Genomic DNA, 21,530 nt, shown 5'->3' on the forward strand with positions numbered 1-21,530 from the left:
TTGTCTTTATACAGTTATTTTACCAAGCAAAAAATTCATTATCTTACATTCGTAATTGATTATGACTAGGTGCATGAATATAAAATTAATAATAATATTGATAAAAAAAAGCAATAATAATCCACATTTGTTTAATCCTTGTCTGAGTTTGACTTATCTAACACTATCTTCATATTTTTTAAAATTACCAATTTACATGTCTCATAATTTCTTTGATCTATTATAAAATATTAATTAAATAGACAACATGAAGACTACTGGTAACAAAATAATATCATAATAAAAAAAATAAAAAAAAATAAATATATATATATATATATATATATATATATATATATATATATATATATATATATATATATATATATATATATATATATATATATATATATATATATATATATATATATATAAATTTAGACATATCTAAGTGGAGACTCATATTAGCTGCGATATTGTAAAATGTGGATACCACTATATGTTGCAGTAAGTTCTATCCAAAATTTATTTCGATAAAAGAATTTTTTTAAATCTTGAAGTAATTCGTTATTTTTTATTTTATCTTCTTTTGTGTTATTTCTCCCTTAATCCAAAAATTTATTTTTTTATCAATAAACAAAAGTTCCTCATTCAAACTTTTTTTTGAGCTACTTTCATGTTAACTTATATTCCTCTCGTAAAAAAATTACTCGAAAATTTTCATATAATTTTTGAAACATTTCATCAAAAAATAATTTTAAAAAATAAAAACGGTTCAATTATTAATTAAATTAAAAAAAATAAGAACTTTATCTATTATAATGGATTTATTTCAAAGTTAAAATGAAAAACAAAATGTTGACTTGATTTATCAAATCAATTCCCGTTTGAGAAAAAAAATCTCTTATCAATTAAAAACAATAAAGATAATATACATTTTCTCCAAATGCTTAAGCATAAAATAATTTTATATCAAAGGATACAATTTTTTAAAAATTGTGTAAACCAAGCATATGTATGGCGTTTATTATTATGGATACATTGGTCAATAATTAATGCAATAACATTAAATTTTATTAAAAAAAACATTAGTTATGTGTATATATAATACAGAATTACAAAATATATTGAAAAAAATATATAGCATTATTTTATATTACTCGCCACAAAAACACATGACGGGTAAAAATGTCATTGTGCGAATAACTGGGTCCTATATAAATGCTGGTAAGATACAAAATGCTCCCTCTGGTCTCGTGAAAGTGTTAGCAACCATCGCAAAACCCTAGCCACTTTCTTCACTCGTCTTCTACTTCAGGTGAGAACTCACCCTATCGATTTATCGATTTATATGAACAACTCGTCCCTTTTCTCTAATTAGTTATTTATTGTGTATTTCTCTTGCTTCAATAGCTTCCCGTTCGCGTGATGTGAAATTTTTTTAGGATTTGCTTTTCTCAATTTGAGTTTTGAAATACGGTGAAGTGTATTGTTATCTGTTACTGCGTTTGTGGCCTCATTCCGGAATTGTTGCCTTCTACGTGATATGGAATCTGTGGTTCATTTTTTGTTCTTGATTGGGGTTGGATCACATAGTTTGACTGATTCTATACTGTTTTAGGCAAGTTTGTGGCTTGTTTGGTAAATTTGCGTATACCCGAATGGTTTAACAAAAGCTAAGTTGGATTTACCCATTTATATACTTTTTGTCCTTTGTTATATTCCTTAATCTTCTTCATTTGGAAGTTCGACCTTCGGAAATCATGTACTGTTCAAAATCGTCAAATGTTTGGTGGATCTTATGTTGAATTTAACATTCGTTTAGCCCTCCTCCAACGAAAGCCTACATATATTTGGTAGATCTTATGTATAATTTGTGGAACAGAGCCTGCATATATTTGGTGAAAATTTGTTATTTATATTATTGCTGGACTAGATTTTCTTTTTTCCTCTCTGTGCGTGATGTAAATATTTATTTATTCTTTATCTAATCTCAGGGATAGTCGTGTGCTTTAATGTGAATCTGTGGATATATTTTTGGCATTTCATGTTAGTTTGCATTATTCAATTTTTATTTTCTGTTGGGATTATTATGGTTTATCTGTCATACACACATTGATTATATGTGATGCAATAAACCCAATTGTGTCCACTTTCATCTCAAAAGCTTTGTTTTGTGTATGAGCAGGATGGAGTCTCAGGTGAAGCATGCTCTTGTTGTTAAAGTTATGGGTCGTACTGGATCCAGAGGGCAGGTTACGCAGGTTAGAGTGAAGTTTTTGGATGATCAGAATCGTCACATCATGAGGAATGTGAAAGGACCTGTGAGAGAAGGAGACATTCTCACCCTACTCGAATCTGAGAGGGAAGCAAGAAGATTGCGCTAGATGGTTTACATCAAAACAGTGATTTGGTTTTTGTGGTAGTTAGTGGATGCTAAGGGTTATGAGCCTATCTTTTTGTTTTAAATCTGTTTCCATTCGAATTATGGTCTGAATTTTGTTGTTTTTAATCTAAGTTTTCAAGATTGAAGTATGATTGTCTTAATATATGAATTATGGATTAATATATGATTTGGCTTCCATTAATAGCTGGCTATTCCTACTGCATCATTTGCTGTTTAAAAGTTAAAAATCTCTTAAAAGTTTAAAAAGGGTGTCGACTGCTTATCATTAGAATCTTGAAAATGGTGGTCGCTATTGTTGTGAACTTGTGACACTATTATCTTGATTTGTATCTTAGGAGCACTTTGGATAGAAATTCTTGATTAAACGTAGTCTTAACATTGTGACTTTGGTAGAGTAAGCTTTTCTCTGAGAACAATGATTTTGGTATTGTTCTGTAATTCGTTGCCCTTTTACCTGCATTTATTAAAATCATTTGAAAATTGATTAATTGACAATTTTTCTGGTTTCTGAAGATTCGGTGGATCTAGGACATTCTTGGCAATGTTCTATATTTAATTTTCTGTTCTTAATACGTGTAGATTGCACACGAACTTTTTAAAATTTTCTGTAGCAAAAAAATTTTCGCAACTCTTTTTCCCAGGTCAACTCTTCTGAAATGGAAAAAAAAAACGAAACAACCCTTCGGGAATAAGCAACATTTTCAAATCGACAGTTTCATGATAAAAAAAATTTGAATTAACTGTTTCAGAATTTGAGGTGTGATTTTTCTTGAAAATTCAATCCGGATTTTCAATTTTATAATTATAAATTATGTTGTCGGGTCACAATTTTATTTTTTCAGATTATATAATTAGAAGATTTGTTTAAAATTTAATCTCGGATTATATATTTTGAAAGATTTATTAAAGATTTCTAGAAAGTTTAATATACAAAGTAGCATAAGAAAAAACAGAGATATTATAGTCTATTTAACAATTATGGATGTCACAAGAATGTACCAGACTAGGGAAAAACAACCCTCTTCCACTTCTACAACAAAAATTTAAAATAGAAATCAATAGCAGCCTTCACTTTCACTCTTGCTGATTGATTCCCTTCACCAACAACTGATCATGTAGTAGTTGGTCTTTTATTATAGGGGGTTGTTTACTTTAACATTTACTTTGGGAGTTTATGCCAATCAACATAAACAAAGGTATTACTTGGAATACAAACCAAATATGAGTCTTTTGTCTCGAACAACTATGATAAACGTGTCTACTTTTAAGTGATGCAATGTATTAGTGGCAACGTGAAATGGATTTATTATTCCAATTCTAACTGCAAGCGGCTGCTACAATTTTATTACGACATAAGCCAAATTGTACATTAATTTTGCTTCAGATTTATTATTTGTAATGCCTTGCAGTGTTACCTTAGCTAAAAACCTTCACCTACAAAAGTTAATACTCAAGTCCATTATAGTTTACTTCTTCCCATCCATTACAAACAATCTATGTAATCAGTCATTTCAAATACTAAACTAGTTGAGTTCAGAAAAATTGTTATCCATGAGTAAAGAAAGTGATGCTTTGAACCTCCCTCTCCCTTTTCCTCTTTATAGATTAAAAGAATAGTCAATTTACAATTTGGTAAAGGACAATTAGGGCTCTGTGGGACTGAAAATAGCAAAAAGGAGGACAACTCACTCGAGAACTCTGAATCAGACGATTGTGCGGGCTTGCTTTACAGTAAGTTCTAACGCTTAAAAACAATGAATTGAGTTGTGCAGAAGGTTCTACTAAGTAAAATACATGTTTATACATCAAACTCCAACTATTGTGTTGTAAGTTCCATAAATGGCAAAAAATAATCCAGAAAATAATACAATAAAATCTAAGGCTTTACGCCAGAAGGGTAGAGAAGAGCCAAGTAGCTTTAGGTGAAATGTGGCTGGCAAAACAAATGAGAGCATTGCACATAAGGTACTCCCCACAAATGAGGCAAATACACCAAATTCTGGCACGAATGAAGCTATCACTGCCAGTCCAACCACCACAATCGCTCGGCTGATGCATATGCAGATATTTCCTGGTCCCGTTGAATCATTGTTGTTTCTGAAAATGATTTTGAGTTTCCCTTCCACAATCTCATTAATTGGGTGTAACATGATTGGAAGTGTGAATGCAAGCCCAACACATAATCCTACCTGCCATCATACAAAATGTTATACAAATACAACAAAAAATTTTAAGATAATAGAGTCCGGCCTTGGCTTTTCATGCAATCTGAAATGGTATTCTGCAAACTGTACTACGGTAGTAGACATGTCTAAGGAAAAATTACAATATGGGATGTGTATGTGATTAAGGAATGATGATTTCATGTAAAATAGATTAACTGACACAAACTGAAAGTCATAATTATATTATATCATCATCAGATGTTATCAAACACCTTCCAGCAATAGGGTTTCAAACAGATTCAACCAAGTCATATCAATTCTATGTTGCTATTCCAAGTGTTTTCTGAAGTTGCAATGACAACAAGCCTACTGGAATAGTGAGCATGTGATTAATTCACAGAGAAGTCCATGTCAATGACAAATGCAATCAGATGCTTCCTTTCTTTGAAAATTCTAAATTAAACTGGTATAGGAACAGAACAAAGAAAAGAAAAGAAAAGAGAGGAAATAGATCAATATTGATTAGCTAACAACAGCAAGAAAACTATTTCAGATTAACTGAAGAGCTTGAAGTGTGGATGTCTTTACTACCTGCACTGAAAGAGATGACCAATTCCTTGGGAGATTGAGGGTCACAATGTCTCTGGTTTCTTCACCAAAAGCCATGTAACCACAAAAACCAAAAAGAATGTACACAAGAGTTATCCCACCAAAAGTCTGAGCAAGCAATATTGGGAACTTACGTTTATCCTGCATAGAATTCTCTAGAGCCAGTGTCATTCCAAACCCCTCAAAACAAAACACTGCCATGCCTGCTGCAAATGGCAATCCCCCAATGTTGGATGTGATTGCTGTCCTTTCTCCAAATGAAAACCCCTCCCCGAAGGCCCGTTGTACGTCCTCCTTCACCACAATTCCCATAGCCAAGACATTGCAAACATCAGCAAAAATGCTGAAAGGTGCCAAAGCAGATAAGCTCCCTATCCAAGCCAATCCAATCTCAACAGGTACCAACATAAATATGAAGGAGGCCATTGATATGTTCTGGCCTTCAAATACAGAATGAAGGTTTTGTCCAATAAACACAAAATAAGCAATAGATCCAGCACATTGTGCTACCACAATTATAACTTCTGTCACAAACCGACCTAGGGTTCCAAAAGACCTATAACCCAAGTCTCCATATGTGTTTGATTCCCCCAGTGGCTCTTCAGACGCCAATTTGTCTCTGCAATTAACCTGTGCCCAACAAATAAAAACAAAACCTTAAAAAGGCAGGAACAGCAATCACAAAATAAAACATGTACCCAGTAACATTAGTTAACGCCCTTTATTTTCTTTTCCTTTCAGCAAGTCAATGGCACAGTGCATCCCACAATAAAAAGGTATAAAAGGGATCATTATTGTATCCATTTATGTACGGGAAAAAAAAGCAATAATCAATGGCCAATATACAATCATTCATAATACCCTCTGTCCCAAAACCAAGAAGAAAGAAAAAAATCGAAAATTTAGCTTTTACACTGCCTTTTAACACATCTTATGAGCAGGAATTATTCAAAAGGTGAAATATACGTAACTGTTAGATGAGGATAAAGTACTGTGCTCTATCATATTAAAATAAAGGGAAAAAAGAGATTTCTGTGCAACGATTGAATCACCCACAAGAAGAACCATGCAATAGTAAGTGGATAAGCCGACAACAGCAACCCCAAGCGAGCCAGCGACCCACCCAGCGATCCGAAAAGCAAAGGGTAATCCAAGAACTCCAGTTCCGACAACAGTGACTATGATGTTTCCCAAAGTTTGAAGCTTGGAAGCCCTCTTTGAAGGCGAAGGCTCCAGCAGAGGAGATGCCATGTTTGTTTTCTCCCGCTCCATGTTTCTTCCCTGTATGTACGCGATCTACCCAGAGTCTTAACGAGTGACTGAAAACGAGTTCACCATGCGGGACACGTGCCGCTCCTGTCAGAGACAAGATGACAGGGGACGGGTCGTTACAGCGAGGAGAACGAAAAATCCAAAAGGGCTAGTTAGGAACCGAAGTTGTTGGTGATGAATCTATAAATAATGAATGAGTGACCATTGACAACGTTGCCCAACGTTGTCTGTTTCAATTTGATGGGTCGACAACAGAGAAAACACGCAATAAACCCTTAAGAAGTGGTAAAAGCTACTTCCAAATGAGCTCTGTTCTTATGAAACCTTGCTGTTTGCCAGAACATGAAAGAATTATCTAAGCTCAAACTTTTCTGCTAGATCGAAGTTTATTATTTTTAAATCTAACTCAACTCCGCACAGTTTAACTAAATTCCATAAAATCGATTTATTAAATGAGATTTGTATTTCACTTATATTATAAATTGATTACTTCTTCACACTAAGATATAAATATCTCATGATAGTAGAAATTGAATCATCTGATAGTGATTTAATAATAAGTAAAAAGAAAAATGTCTACAAATTTGTTAACTGCTGATACTATATTAAAAAATGAATTTTAAACCTAAGTCAATCTCATATAATCAATTTATAAGATAAAATTTGAATCTCACTTATGTGTTATAAATTAACTTTATTTCTAGTAAAATATTAAACTTCCAAACATCTACGTTATTTATCATGTTAATAAGGATTGGAATATAAATTTTTGGTTTAATAGGTTCGGAGGTCCTTATATTTGTGGGTTCGTTTCAATTGGGTCCTCCAATTTTGAAAGTGATCAATTTGGTCCCTAATTTAACAAAATTGAGCCAATAATACCCTTTCCGTTAAATATAATGGACGGCGTTAACTTTTTAAACATGTGGCATGTTGAGGCATCCTTTTATTTGCAGGTGCCACAGTTTTATTTGAAGGATGCTTCAATATACCACATGTTTAAAAAGTTAATGACGTCCATTGCATTTAACGGAAAGGGTATTATTGACTCAATTTTGTTAAATTAGGGACCAAATTGATCACTTTCAAAATTGGAGGACCCAATTGAAACAAACCTATAAATATAGGGACCTCCGAACCTATTAAACCTAAATTTTTTTGACAATTTGACCGTGTCAATTTTTTACTGTATCAAAATATTATGTATTCTAAATTTAATAAAAAACAACACGTATTAAAATGTGCTTATGTTATATATAATTAAATAAAGAAACTCTTATTCAAAATAATATATACACTTTATGAACAACTACCATTATCACTGTGGGTACCCACCATATATCAGTGATTAATAGTCACTGTTACGAACACCAACTCTATTATATTACTTTTTTAATGAAGGAAATATTATTTGTTTGCTGGTAGTGTATTTATGGGCCTAATTTTGCATTACTTCTATCGAATTCACACATATTAAGTGTATTAGTTAATTATAACAATTTTATCAATTTTCTAATATTTTCCCTAAAGTGTTTTTAATTGTAAAATAAAAGTAATACGATTAAATATTAAGTATTAAATAAAGTCAGAATATTCTGAGAAAAAATATCAATAAATAAAATGAATAGTTTAAATTTTGAAATCAGGCACGGAGAAACATGTCCAATCTTATTATGAACACTGTATATGACCCCATTTATGTCATTATAGTGTAAACACTTGTATTAAATTTTATTACTTTTAAAAGTATGCAAACCAGCTTTAAGCAATTGAGATTATAAAAGCTAAAGCCATTTATTTGATAAAGAATATGAATCAGTAAAGCCATAAACTGTTTATTAAAATATTAATTATACATAATACATTATGCAGTGTGACAACTGATCTCCTATTGACCGACTGGTCAATGTTTTCCAAAAAAAATGTTGAAAAGTTGGTTTTAATTTCAAATTTCTATAAATTAGATGACTTCTTATTATGCCATTGAATACTTTACTGTTAAATCCAATTATCTCAATTCAGTGTATCTATAAGTAAAAATAGATAAAATATATTTATTAATTTTTGGACCATGATTAGATTAGTCTTAATTAAAAGTTGATCTCAAAATTTATAAATACAGCTAAAATTAGTGTATTTATTACAAATTCAAAATTTTATTTTCAACCTTCTGATACATATTCTAAATATCAAGACATTAATTATGTAATATAATACAATCAAGTATGTAAGTAATATAAACACATATTGGAAAAAATTATTTCTTATATTATCCTATCATCTACTTGAATGATACGTCCTTTTGAATTAAAGCTCATAACCATTTTACTAAATATAAGTCGTTATAATCATAAATAAATGAGTACTTAAAAAATGTTATTAGTATAAAAATAGTTTTAAAATGTTAACTATAATTTTAAAATCTTATATGTTTCTTACAATTAAAAAAATAGTTATATAAAAATGAAATTTTATATAATTTAATTAAAAGTTATTTTTAATCGTTTCCATAATCTACAAGAAAATTAATGTTAAATTTTAGAAAATGATATATAGTTTTAATGAAAAAAAATCTACTTAAACATAATTTATATTATATTCTAACGTTATTTAGCATGTTATATTGTGTGCATTAAACACCATATTTAATAAATTGATTTCATCTTAACTCTTTTATTTTTTATGTTACAATAGATATATACAATCTAATTAAATGTTGGGTGAAAAGCAATCATATGAATAATAATTTGTAATTAATAATACACTTAACTTTAAAAATGATAATTAAACGCTAACAAGAAGTGGAATTTAACACGGAAGAGAGTTAGACGAACATGGAAAATAGCTCAAGAATTGTAGCTTCTTGAGTTTATAATAAGAAAAAATTTTAACAAATGAAGTCTAGACAAATAAACTTTAAAGGAATATGATAGTTGTGTCTTTACAATGGACTCTGCATACAATATCTTATAGAGAAACATATAAGGGGATAGAAGAAGTGTATTTAAACTCCTATGAAGCACCAAAGTAATTCCAAAGAAACATCTATTAGGATGAAGAGTGTTGTTGGACAAGTTACCAACAAAGGACAAATTACCCATAAAGGGGATACACTTACAAAATAACTTGCGTGAGTTATGCTTAAATAAAGAGGAAAGTGTGACTCACCTATAATTTTTGTTTAAAGTATTTCATAGAGTATGGAACATGTGTGATAGATGCATGTGAGTGACTAAGGTGCATCATAATCAACCTATAGCCAATTTTCAACAATTCAATCTTTTCAATCTTAATAGTAAGAAAATATCATTTAGAGGGGTATGTGGTTAGCAATTGTTGGGGAGATATGGAAACAAATGAGAAAATTTTTAGGCCACAGGAGGTAAATCCAGAAAAAAAAATTAACTTAGCTCAAGTGAATGTTTAAACCTAGATCAAACGTAAGATTCATAATGTTAAATTCTCATATAGTGATTATAATGACGGGTGTATGTTTCTTTATTTGTTCTTAAAATCTTTGTGAATGGATAATTCCAATTTGTTAGAAGTGTTTTAAGTATTTGGAAATAGCAATCATAAACGAAGAAGATGGCGAAGAACAAAGTCGAAACTAAGTAACTAAGATGAAGAGATCAAAAGACGCATGATTGGAAGGGAGATTGGGTATAGACATTGTGTAAATATCATAAAAAGACAATATTCACCTTCTTGAGAGAAAGCAATATCAAATGACGAACATTAATACCTTCTTTTGGTTAAGATCGGTGGGAATAAAGATGTATATGTCCACCAATGACTAACTAGAGTTAATCACTCCTAATTTTATAAGTATGTGTTGTGCTTTTGAACTCATATGGACTTTCAATCTTGTGCACCTCTATATATATATATATATATATATATATATATATATATATATATATATATATATATATATATATATATATATATATATATATATATATATATATATATATATATATATATATATATATATATATATATATATATATATATATATATATATATATATAGTTATTTTGTAAGGAGTTGCTTTTTTTTTTTGTGTGATTCATGATGCTAAGTTTGTGTACCTCTTATGTAAATAATATCATATACTTTTTGTAAAAAGAACTAGAGCACCCCACAAATATTTTACTATTTTTTTTTTCTGATAAAAAAATAACTTTGTTAAATCATAAGGAATTGATAATATGGAGAAACAAATTAATTGGTAATATTACAAAAATCCATGTTAAACATGATAGAGAAGAAAAAAAAGTAGATAAAAAAAAACTTTAAAGAGTTATATGAATCTCAATATAATTATTGAAACTAATCAAAGTTTAGAAGAAATAAGCAATGATAATTTAAAAATAAATAAATTATGGAGGTCTAATTGAATGAAACTTCAAATAGCGTGAGAAAATTTTAATCAAGGAAGAGATAGTGATTTCAAAACATTCATGTTCTTTAATAAGTTATAGCAATGGTTATTTTCATTTTCTTGATAATTTCTGAACCAACCCGCATTTGTGCATGATGTAGTAGATAAAACAGTTTACAACTTGGATGAGCATATTACAAGTTATTCGTATTGGATGAAATATGGATAAACTAAATCAAACCAAATTAATTTATATTATCTCATTTTACCATCACTAACTCATTAATCTGATATTTCAATCAGCACAATAATCAATTCAACTTCCACACTTCATAGTTATATGAAGATTTCTATTATCTAAACCTAATTAGTTCATCAAGATAATAATCCAAGACTTGTTGTAATGTCTATAATATTTTGTTACCTAATTATAAAGTATTTTAATTTCACATAACACGTGCTCGACAGAAAGGAATCCCACACTCGAAGAAATTGACTTTATAAAATACCAACATAAAAAGAAACATTTTCTTAAAAATATTTTTAAAAAATAAGAATAACAAATAAGATACATAAACTACTAAAAATAAAGATAAAATGAGAAATGAATTAATTTTCTTTCATTTTTTTCAAACGACAAGATAAAACCATCATTATTGTGTTATATAGTATAAATAGATTGGTATCTATTCCATTATATTCTATTCTATCCTATTTCAATCCGTTCCATTTGTTCTTATATAAACATAATCTCCATGGAATGTTGCAGCCATACACTCTACTTGTCATCTCAATATTATCCATTTAGCCTTTCAAATATTATTTTATCTTTTATTTAGTCTTTAAACGAATAAAAAAATTATACAGTCATTTTTAAATATAGATTTAGTCTTTAAGTTGTTATATATATTACTAAGACCAATATAATAGATTTTTCAATACTTAAAAACTATTATTATATATTTTTATTACTTGAAATAGTTTATTTTAGAAATCATTTATGCAAAAATATTTAGGAAGAAAAAAAGTGTTTCTAGACTTTAACCAAATAATGTGTGAAGAATAACGCAAGAGTTAGGTTAGATTTGAGTTTGTCTCATTCGACATCATAAATGAATGGAGCCTATGCTCCATCACTGCCAAAAACCAAAATGTGTTACGTAAATGAAATAATAATTGCACGAGGCACTATTAATACCTTCCATCTAATTTGTCTTCAACAAAACATATTATCTCCATGTCGTAAGAAAATCAATAAAATTAATTATAAAAATTGTACTTAATATTACAATGAACAAAGGCTAATCGGTTGAGGTAATGGTTAATTCTCAATAAATAATTTTTAATACCAACTAATATTGTATTTAATTTTTATTATACGAATCATTATTATTTCTCATAATTAATTAAAAAGATAAAAATTTAAAAAAAAATCAAAACTATATTGGTATCTATAAACCTTGCATGTGAGATATGAATAAACTATATTATTTTTGCGTGGTGTATAAAGCTTCCGTGTGAAATATGAATGAACTATATTAAAATTTGATAGTAGAAATTGATAAGACGTGTTTTGTTTGTGAATTAGATCCCTTGAGTGCAAGTTATGACTTTTTATGACTCGGCTAAGTCTTAAAATCTTGTTTTAGAAGCTTAGGATAAAATGTATAGAGAATTAACATATTTACTTTATTTAAGTTGATTTGGAATGTTGATGTAACTTGAGAATAAAAAAAATGAGCAAATACTAACAGCTGGTTGAGAAGAAAATAAGAATTTTGAGAAACCCATTTCAAAATATATGGAAGGTAACACTGCAATTTTAACAACCTAGTAGTAATCCACGCACCCTCAAAGGAAGGAGTGATATTTGGAGCGCGTTCTTGTTTACAGAAGTGCCTTGATTTGAGGGGGAAAAACGAAAACTAAACCAAGTTAATTGCAAAAGTGCTCAAGTCAGAGAATGCTTTGTGGTGTTGTTCCAAAAGTAAAACTACTTACAACAAGCAATGACAGATTGAAGTGAATGGATGCACCAATCTAAACGGAAGCATTGTTTAGAATGCGTCTAAAAGCTGATGTAATTATTATATGCATAAATCTCAACAAGCGCTGAGACTCAAGTACTGTAAGCTATAACAACATCTAGAAACAAAAGTTTTGCATTTGTACCATGTCTTGAAACATTTTGTACATAGTTTCAAAATTCTAAAACCTTTTACTATGCCTCAAAGCAATATGGCTGACAAACACAGTCCATGGCATGGATCAGTTTCCTGCGAGGTCCCACTGCATTGGCACCCATATCCTTGAGTTTTTTCATGGTTAGATTTACCAGCTGATACTTACCGACACTTTTACCCTGAAAAATTCTCACAAACTGCCCCAGTCCAAGTGATATCAGCCACTTGCTCAGTCCACCAGCTCTTTCAAGCTTCCTCTCCAAATTTGATGCTCTTAAGTTTTTATTCAAAGTTTCCAGGTTGGAGGGCCTTCTTGGTGCAAGTAGTGTTCTGGGCTGCTTAATAACTTTTGATGTATTAGAAATTCCAAGTACTTTATGTGACTTCAAACCATTCATTTGATGTGGATTTTCTGATTCTGTTCTCTGATCTAAAGATGATGGACTGACCACAATTGGTGTAGGTAAGATAGGAGGTGCTCTATTCTCGGTACGAGTCTCTTTTTGGACAGCCAATAAAAATGTTTTTTCATGTTCATTATCTGAAGGATGTGCAGTAGATGTCTCCATGGGAAGCTGCACATGGTTACTTGCCAATTCAGGAGGCATAAGTTGCGTATGATTTGGTCCTTGGTTTGCTGTTAACGATCTCTCGTTGAGAGGCACAGCAGGCACCAGAATGGTTACTCTCTGCTTTTTCACTATAACCCAATCACTATCCTCATGCTCTTTGTCACAGTTTCGAGAATCAACAGGGTCTTGCGAAGAAGTACCACGTTTTTTACTAGGAACTTTTCCTGTGCGCTTCTGCTTTGTTTTCACCATCTGCCAAGAACCCGCACGCCATTAGTAGGTTGTAAAGCATTAAACCGTTAACAAACCTCTAGGTTATTTGATCAATAGTCACCATATAAATGAAAATAAATAGTTAAAGAGTAAGAACAATTAGTGTATGCATGTAAAGGATGCTTATAATGATATTCAACGTAAACTGTCATGTACATAAAGTTGGTTAACTTTTAAAATGCACCTTAAAAATCATATTGCCATATCAACTATGACTTCAGATTAAGTAACAATGCTAGGCTTTTTTAACACCGGTAATGTCAGGCACAAACTAAACTCAGGCAGTCATTTCCAGCACATAATACAAATAACTCTGTACATAATAGACACTCTAATTGTATCTACTTTGGGATTCAATTATGCGTGTAAGAAACTTGATCCGGATTCAGATGAGCACACAGATCAAATTGCAAAGTTAACTGTATCCTCTTTGGAATTCAAATTCAGACGGAGAATAATAATCAAGTCCATAAGGTGCAGATGCAAATGAAATGCAGCAAAAAATTTCAGAGAAGTATCAGAAAAATTCTCTCTGCAATAAGTTACAAATTGGTTGAGTCTTTTTATCAACCTAGAAACAAAATTTATATCTTTGTACTCAAAAACCTGTAGCGCAACCTAGATCATATTTATTATCAACTAATTAACAACAAGAGAGGCTTGATTTTCTTGCACGCAATCGTGACAGTTCCTATGTATTGTCTCATAATATACCTGTATTACTGAAACTCCAGTTTGTTCATTTGTTGTCTGCTACAATGCACGACACTGTCAGGATCACGAAGTAAGTATCACACAACTTTCAAAGCCACATTCTATTGCAGTGAAGTACACAAACCCACGACATGGAAATCCAAAGGATATCGGTGGATAGAGAAAAATGAAAAGTTCCACAGAAATATTCAAACATTGGATGAAATTTAAATAGACAAAAAGAAGAAAGAGTAAAGACCTGGAACAAAATCTTTGAACGAAAACAGAACTAAGCTCTTCCTTCTTCTCTTTCCTCTTTAGCTTCAAAAATTTTGTGCCCTAATATTCGCTTCAGAACTTTGGCAATTTGGGAATCGCATATCTAAGAAGGAAATTAAGGTTTATGATCGAATTAGCTTTATCTTTTGGCCCGAGATATTAATTTTGTAATTATAATATATAAAATTGTCAACGAAAAATTATGTATATAAAAAACTACTAGTATGTGATTACATGAAATATAGTTATTTAAGACAATTAAAATTTATAATTAATAGCTTTTTCTCATATAAAAGAGTAGAGTGTGATTGGAATACAGAATACGAAAATAATTTAAATTAGTAAGCTATATTTTAGATTTTGATAAACAATTTATATTGTGAAGTGGTTTTGTTTTAATAATTAACTAATTTTAAATGTGTGCCTCTACGCGCAGATTGATGTGGTCTTGTGTATTTTTTATGTTAATAAATATATATTATATTAAAATATATTAAATATATATTATATTAAAAGATTTTTAAAAAGTTTAAAAAAATAATAATATTTTTTAAGTTTATAATTAAATTTTTAATAAAATCAACATGAATTTTTTTTTTAAGTTTAGAGAATTAATATATATATATATATATATATATATATATATATATATATATATATATATATATATATATATATATATATATATATATATATATATATATATATATATATATATGGGTTTGCTAACGTCCGTACGCCTATTTTTCAATTAGTACATTTTAGCAATGTGTACCGGATTTTAGTAGACAAAAATACCCTTATATATCATTGATCTAAGTTTTAAGGTTAAGGGTATTTTAATAATTTTCATTCTCAAAACTAAAAAAAAAAAGAAACCTCCGAAACCCTTATTCACCCCTCTCATTCTTCTCAACCCTTTCCCTTTCATCTCTCTCACTCCAACCTTTTCTCTGTCATCCTTACGCCCCAATTGAAAAAATCAGAAACATTTACCGTTAAACAATTTTTCTTTGTAAAGAGTTGAGTCATTGACATATTCACTTTCAGGCAAAGGTTCATTCAAGATCTCTTCAATTTTACCATTTTCATTAGCCTCTCTAATTTCATCATTTCATCGTCTGCATATGTTGAATCATCATCTTTAAAAAAACCCTCCAGGCCAATTACCAATTCCTTCGGATATCATTATGCTTGTGAAAATTAGATAAAATTATATACATTATAAAATGAAAAACTCATTATAAAATCATTTTTTGTAAGAAATTGTTTAACGAGTGTTTCTGATTTTTTCCAGACCAATTACCAATTCCTTTGATGTCATTATGCTTGTGAAAATTAGATAAAATTATATAAGACAAAAATTATAAAATGAAAACTCATTATAAAATCATTTTTTGTAAGAAATGGTTTAACAGCAAGTATTTCTGATTTTTTTTCAGGTCAATTACCAATTCCTTTATGCTTGTGAAAATTGGATAAAATTAGATAAGACAAAAATTATAAAATGAAAACTCATTATAAAATTATTTTTTTGTAAGATTGTTTAACAGCGAGTTTTTCTGATTTTTTTGAATTGGGACTACCATAGGATGACAACAAAAATGTTGGAGTGAGAGAGATGAAAGAGAAAGAGTTGAGAGGAATGAGGGAAATGAGCAAGGGTTTGGGGCTTTTTTTTTTTTTTAGTTTTAAAAATGAAAATTATTAAAATATCCTTAACCTTAAAACTTAGAATCCATGACATATAAAGGTATTTTTGTCTACTAAAATCTGGTACACATTGCTAAAATGTACCAACTGAAAAACAAGCGTACGCGCGCGCGTTAGCAAACCCCATATATATATATATATAGTAAATTGTGTAAAAATTCAAAGGTTATCACATCTAAGAGTAAATTCTCTAAATTTATAAATAATAGATTATACAAAAATATGTTAAGTATATTCGTTATAAATATAATTTAATGTATAAACATATTGGTTTAATGTTTATTGTTAGATTTATATAACTAATGCATCAATATATTTATCTAATATTCATTAGGCTCATCTGTTTAATATATGAACACATTAATCAATATTTGTCTGTTGTGTATTGCAAGACACTAATTATGTAATGAATAAAATTGTACAATGTGTATTAATAGACTCGTATATATTACTATATTCATTTAATTAATGCATGGACAAACATATGTGATAGGCGTTGCAAAACTTGTTTAATCACTAAATGAATAATCTCGTCCAATGTGTATTCTTATACTAGTCTAATAATGCATAAAATGACTTGTTTAATGTTTTATGTATAAAATATTTGCTTAATTAGTGCATGGATAAACTTGTCTAATATGTATTGTTAAATATGTTTAATTAGTGTATGAAAAAAATTCGTCTAATATATATATATTGTAAGATTCATGTAATCAGTGAATTAACAAACTTACCTAATGCATATTCATAAATTCTTATAATTTGTATATGAAATTTTTTGTCTAATTTATATTGTTAAACTTGTCTAATGTATATTGTTAGACTTGTCTAATCAGTATATGAATGAATTGTTTAATGTGTGTTGTTAAACTAATATGATCAATTTTATCGATAACTCATTTAATCAAAGTATTCATAAACTCACCTAATCAACGTATGAAATTATTTGTCTAATATTTTTTGTTATACTCTTATAATCAGTGTATCTACAATGTCGTTTAATATGTACTCTTAAACTCGTGTAATATTTGTTTTCGATACTCATCTAATGAGTGTATGAAAAGACTTGTGAGATGTGTATTCTTATACCCGTATAGTCAATGCATTAACAAAGTCTTGAAATATGTATTATTATATTTGTCTCATAAGTACATGGATACACTTGTATAATGTGTGCTATTAAACTTGTATAATCAGTGTATGTTCAAACTTGTCTAATATGTATTGCAAGACTCGTGCGATTAGTGAGTGGACAAATTCCTCAAATGTGTATTAATAGATTTGTCTAATCTGTGTATGAAAAAACTTGTATAATTTTTTTTTCTAAACTCGTCTTATCAATTTATAAACAAACCAATATAGTGTTTGTTGATAGACTCATCTAATTAACATATGGACAAACTTATTTAATAAGTATTTTTATACTCATCTAAACACTGTACCAAACAATTTATCTAATGACTTTTGTTAAACTTATTTAATTAGAATATAGACAAAGTTGTTTAATATTTCTTCATACTTGTCCAAAGTGTATTAATTACAATACTTATTCAATTAATGCAATTAATGAATGGATAGAAGAATTTTAACTTTAGATACAAATAAATAAATTACGTGGAATATTAAAATATCTATTAAAAAACAACTAAATTACATTAATTATATGAGTGAATTAATATTTTAGTATATTAAAATTTATAATATTAAAAAGAATTTTAAATTTTTGTGATTTGGTATATTTAAGTACTATATTTAATTGTTGTCCTTACTATATTTAATTGTTGTACTTACTATATATTTCTAAACATAATTATTATTATTATTGCTTAAATCAAACTAGTAGATATAATTGACAGGATAATGGTTTGGAAAATTTATATTTCATAAACTAATGACATTACTAAAATAAATTTAAAAAAATATATAAAATATATAATATTAAGGGGTGTGTTATTTATATACACACACACGAGATTCTACGTAGACGGATGATTATTTTTTAGGTAAATATCAATTTAAATTTTACATAAAAACATGAATAATATTCAGTAATAAAAACATCTATATTATAACTTAATATACATGTTTTATTGTTGATAGTTTTTCTTAAGATAAAATTATTATAATTATTATTTTTAAATGATAGCATAATATAAAATAAAATTAAAAAATATATTTTAAATTTAATTTTATTAGGTGACTAAGTAATAAAATATCATAAAAGAAAAAAAAAATAGAAAAAAATAATTAATATCATAAAAATATCAAATGACAAAAACTTCAATTGAAACAGTTATCAACGAACAACTGTGAAAAATAATGTTATTTTTCCGATAACTCTTTTATTATATTATAATATATACGAGATATTAGTTTAATTTTTACATAATAAATAAAAAATAATTGATTAACAAAATAATTTCATGCGTGATAACAAAATAAATATAAATAAAAAAGTTAGTTTTAAAATAAAATAAATAGATGAAAAAGTAAAATAAATTATATGCAAATGTGATAACAAAATAAAATTTAAAAAATAATAAAATAAAATAAATATTTTAAAAATAAAATAAATGAATGAAAAGGAAAAATGAATTTTATACAGATGTGATAATCAAATAAATATAAAAAATTTACAAAAAAATAAAATAGTAAAATTAAAAAATAATAAATAAGATAAATGAATTAAAAAAATAAAATAACTTCTATGTATATATAACAACAAAATAAATATAAAATTTAAAAAATAAAATAAATGAATCAAAAGATAGAATAATTTTCATATACATGTAGAAACAAAATAAATATAAAAAAATGTCAGATAATTAAAAAACTAAATCTTAAAACACTAAAAAAATAGATATTAAAATAATTTTTTCACGTATTATAATAATAAATAATATTGAATTAAAGTTACCATTAAATAGATTAAAAATAATAGAACCAAAGATATAAACAAATTAAATTAAATCGTTCATTGATATCAAAATATATATGTTGAATTCCACTTCTAATATTCATCATAATTTGTTAAATTAGAACTAAAAATATTAGATTATATATCATGACATGTTTAGAAAATGAAAATAAAATATTAGAGCTATCAAAATGGGTAACTCATCTCGACTTTCGGTCCGTTTCACTATGTATTGGTCACTTAATGAACCAACCCAACCTCGTTCACTTATTACTGAGCTAAAAAAATTTGAATCAGGCTCGACCTGGATTAAACGGATTGACTCACTAGATCACTTAATTATAAGTTTTTTTAAATAAAAAAAATTATATATTTTTAATTAAAATCTAAATAAGTTTCACTTTAAAATAATGTTAAACTTTAAAGAAAATTCAAAAAAAAAATATCATATAATTCAAGCGTAATAAAAAAATAAACACAAAAAACAAACAAATAAGTTTTTAATATTTAATTTTGTATTAGTTATCCATCTATAATACTAGAGCATTGAATATATAAATTTGTAATATTTTTATGTCTTGAAACATCTATTTTTTTATCTCATTTACAATATAATAAAAAAAATGTTAACTAATAATATTGAAATACAAAATAATAATAATTAAATTAAATTAGGTGAAGTTCAACCGGGTGAACTGGGTTCTAAGTGAACTGCATAAAAAAAATTATATTTTTCAAATCCAACCCGATTTAAACTCGTGGTAAGCTGAGTTGGCTCACTGATTATCACCATTTTGACAAGAGTATAAAATATATATTTGAGTTTTGTTTCTTACAACTTTAAATCATGATATTATTAAAAGAAGAGGGGGTACACATGCACATTAATATGAGAACAAAGCTTACCATTTCATGAAAAACAACAATAGGATTCAAATGAGAGCATATGGAAAGGAAACTTATGAAAGCATATAGTCATACAACACGTTTCAATAGGCAGATGAATAATACAAAAGCTATAATTAAAATAATTATAATACTAATATATTGATGTATTATACTAAATATAATACATACTTTATGGCTTATTTTCAAATTTTGTAAATTTAATAACATTAAATACAAAAGAGTATAATAAATTAATCCTACTATATATATCAAAGAGATACACTTCACGATATACACTTTTACTTTTCTTATTTAATCTTTAATAATATAATTATTAATTTATTTAATAAAGATAATAGTATTAAATTATTACTAATTTCAATTTCAATTTATTTTTTATCCATTTATTCAACTGATTTTTTTTAAAATTTAGATTAAAATTTAATTATTATTTTTATTTGATTATACTTTTGGTGTTGTATTTTCAAATTAAAATTAAAATTTGTATTAATTTTTTTTATATTTTTTCTAGTAATATTTTGTGGTTTGTCATATCTTTAAATTTGATTAAAATTTGTATTAAAAATTATTTATATTTTATTTGATAATATTTCCGCAACTGACGTTTTTTTTACTAATTTAATTTTTTTTTACTTACATTCTATATTTGATGTGTTGATAATGTTATAACTCTACTTTTTTTTCTAATAATTTTATTAATTATTTTTTATTTTTAAATATTTTTAGCATTATGAATCAAATTAATTGAATTTGGAAAATTATATTTAAAGATACGTATTATACTAATACTTATGAAAAAAAAGTTTAATATATTTAAGTAAGAGTAATTTATTATAATTTTAATGCATATTTATCATTAATTTATAAGTGTTTATGATTCAACATATAATGTTAATATATATTTCAATCATTTAAACTCCACATCACATAAAATTTAATATTTTATAATAGTTTTTATTTTAATTTAAAAATAAAACCGCGGGGATATAATCTAGTAACTTAAATATGTAAAACAACTTGACGAATTTAGTTACGGATTAGTCCATTCAGAGTATTCTATCCGTCATCTCTATAGCAATTTATTCGAAGTTGGAAAATCAAATTGTCTATTATACGTTATGTACAAAAATTAATTATAATCGAGGTAAGTTAAAATCCACTACAGAAAATAA

At 27.6% G+C, this 21,530-nt stretch overlaps 3 protein-coding genes across 5 annotated transcripts; 1 reads left to right on the top strand and 2 right to left on the bottom strand.

Moving 5' to 3' along the window:
* The first annotated feature begins 1,161 nt into the window (after positions 1-1,161).
* Positions 1,162-2,567, top strand: LOC108328206 (40S ribosomal protein S28). Its single transcript, XM_017562035.2, has 2 exons — positions 1,162-1,297; positions 2,168-2,567. The coding sequence occupies exon 2, from the start codon at positions 2,169-2,171 to the stop codon at positions 2,364-2,366; it is 198 nt and encodes a 65-aa protein (XP_017417524.1). The 5' UTR covers positions 1,162-1,297; position 2,168; the 3' UTR covers positions 2,367-2,567.
* A 1,598-nt stretch (positions 2,568-4,165) lies between these two features.
* On the bottom strand, positions 4,166-6,805 carry LOC108326820 (amino acid transporter ANT1). The gene is made up of 3 exons (XM_017560395.2): positions 6,217-6,805; positions 5,143-5,790; positions 4,166-4,575 (listed from the first exon to the last, which is right to left on the bottom strand). The coding sequence occupies exons 1-3, from the start codon at positions 6,430-6,432 to the stop codon at positions 4,192-4,194; spliced, it is 1,248 nt and encodes a 415-aa protein (XP_017415884.1). The 5' UTR covers positions 6,433-6,805; the 3' UTR covers positions 4,166-4,191.
* A 6,093-nt stretch (positions 6,806-12,898) lies between these two features.
* Positions 12,899-14,957, bottom strand: LOC108327978 (uncharacterized). Of its 3 annotated transcripts, none has more exons than XM_017561733.2 (3): positions 14,800-14,957; positions 14,562-14,615; positions 12,899-13,826 (listed from the first exon to the last, which is right to left on the bottom strand). In XM_017561733.2, exon 3 carries the CDS (start codon positions 13,824-13,826, stop codon positions 13,041-13,043), a length of 786 nt encoding a protein of 261 aa, XP_017417222.1. In that variant the 5' UTR covers positions 14,562-14,615; positions 14,800-14,957; the 3' UTR covers positions 12,899-13,040. The 3 variants fall into 3 exon arrangements, with proteins under 3 accessions (XP_017417222.1, XP_017417224.1, XP_017417223.1); XM_017561735.2 differs by having other exon boundaries at positions 14,562-14,597; positions 14,800-14,950; XM_017561734.2 differs by lacking the exon at positions 14,562-14,615.
* Positions 14,958-21,530: the final 6,573 nt, after the last annotated feature.

The sequence above is a fragment of the Vigna angularis genome, chromosome 2, assembly GCF_016808095.1.
Source record: "Vigna angularis cultivar LongXiaoDou No.4 chromosome 2, ASM1680809v1, whole genome shotgun sequence".
Taxonomy (NCBI): domain Eukaryota; kingdom Viridiplantae; phylum Streptophyta; class Magnoliopsida; order Fabales; family Fabaceae; genus Vigna; species Vigna angularis.

Excerpts from the sequence above, each read along its gene's own strand:
- LOC108328206 (XM_017562035.2), top strand. The coding sequence starts at position 2,169 with ATGGAGTCTCAGGTGAAGCATGCTCTTGTTGTTAAAGTTATGGGTCGT.
- LOC108326820 (XM_017560395.2), bottom strand. The coding sequence starts at position 6,432 with ATGGAGCGGGAGAAAACAAACATGGCATCTCCTCTGCTGGAGCCTTCG. Across the intron at positions 5,791-6,216 it reads ACTATTGCATGGTTCTTCTT|GTTAATTGCAGAGACAAATT; the intron begins GTGGGTGATTCA and ends TGTTGGGCACAG. Across the intron at positions 4,576-5,142 it reads GGTCATCTCTTTCAGTGCAG|GTAGGATTATGTGTTGGGCT; the intron begins GTAGTAAAGACA and ends GTATGATGGCAG.
- LOC108327978 (XM_017561734.2), bottom strand. The coding sequence starts at position 13,826 with ATGGTGAAAACAAAGCAGAAGCGCACAGGAAAAGTTCCTAGTAAAAAA.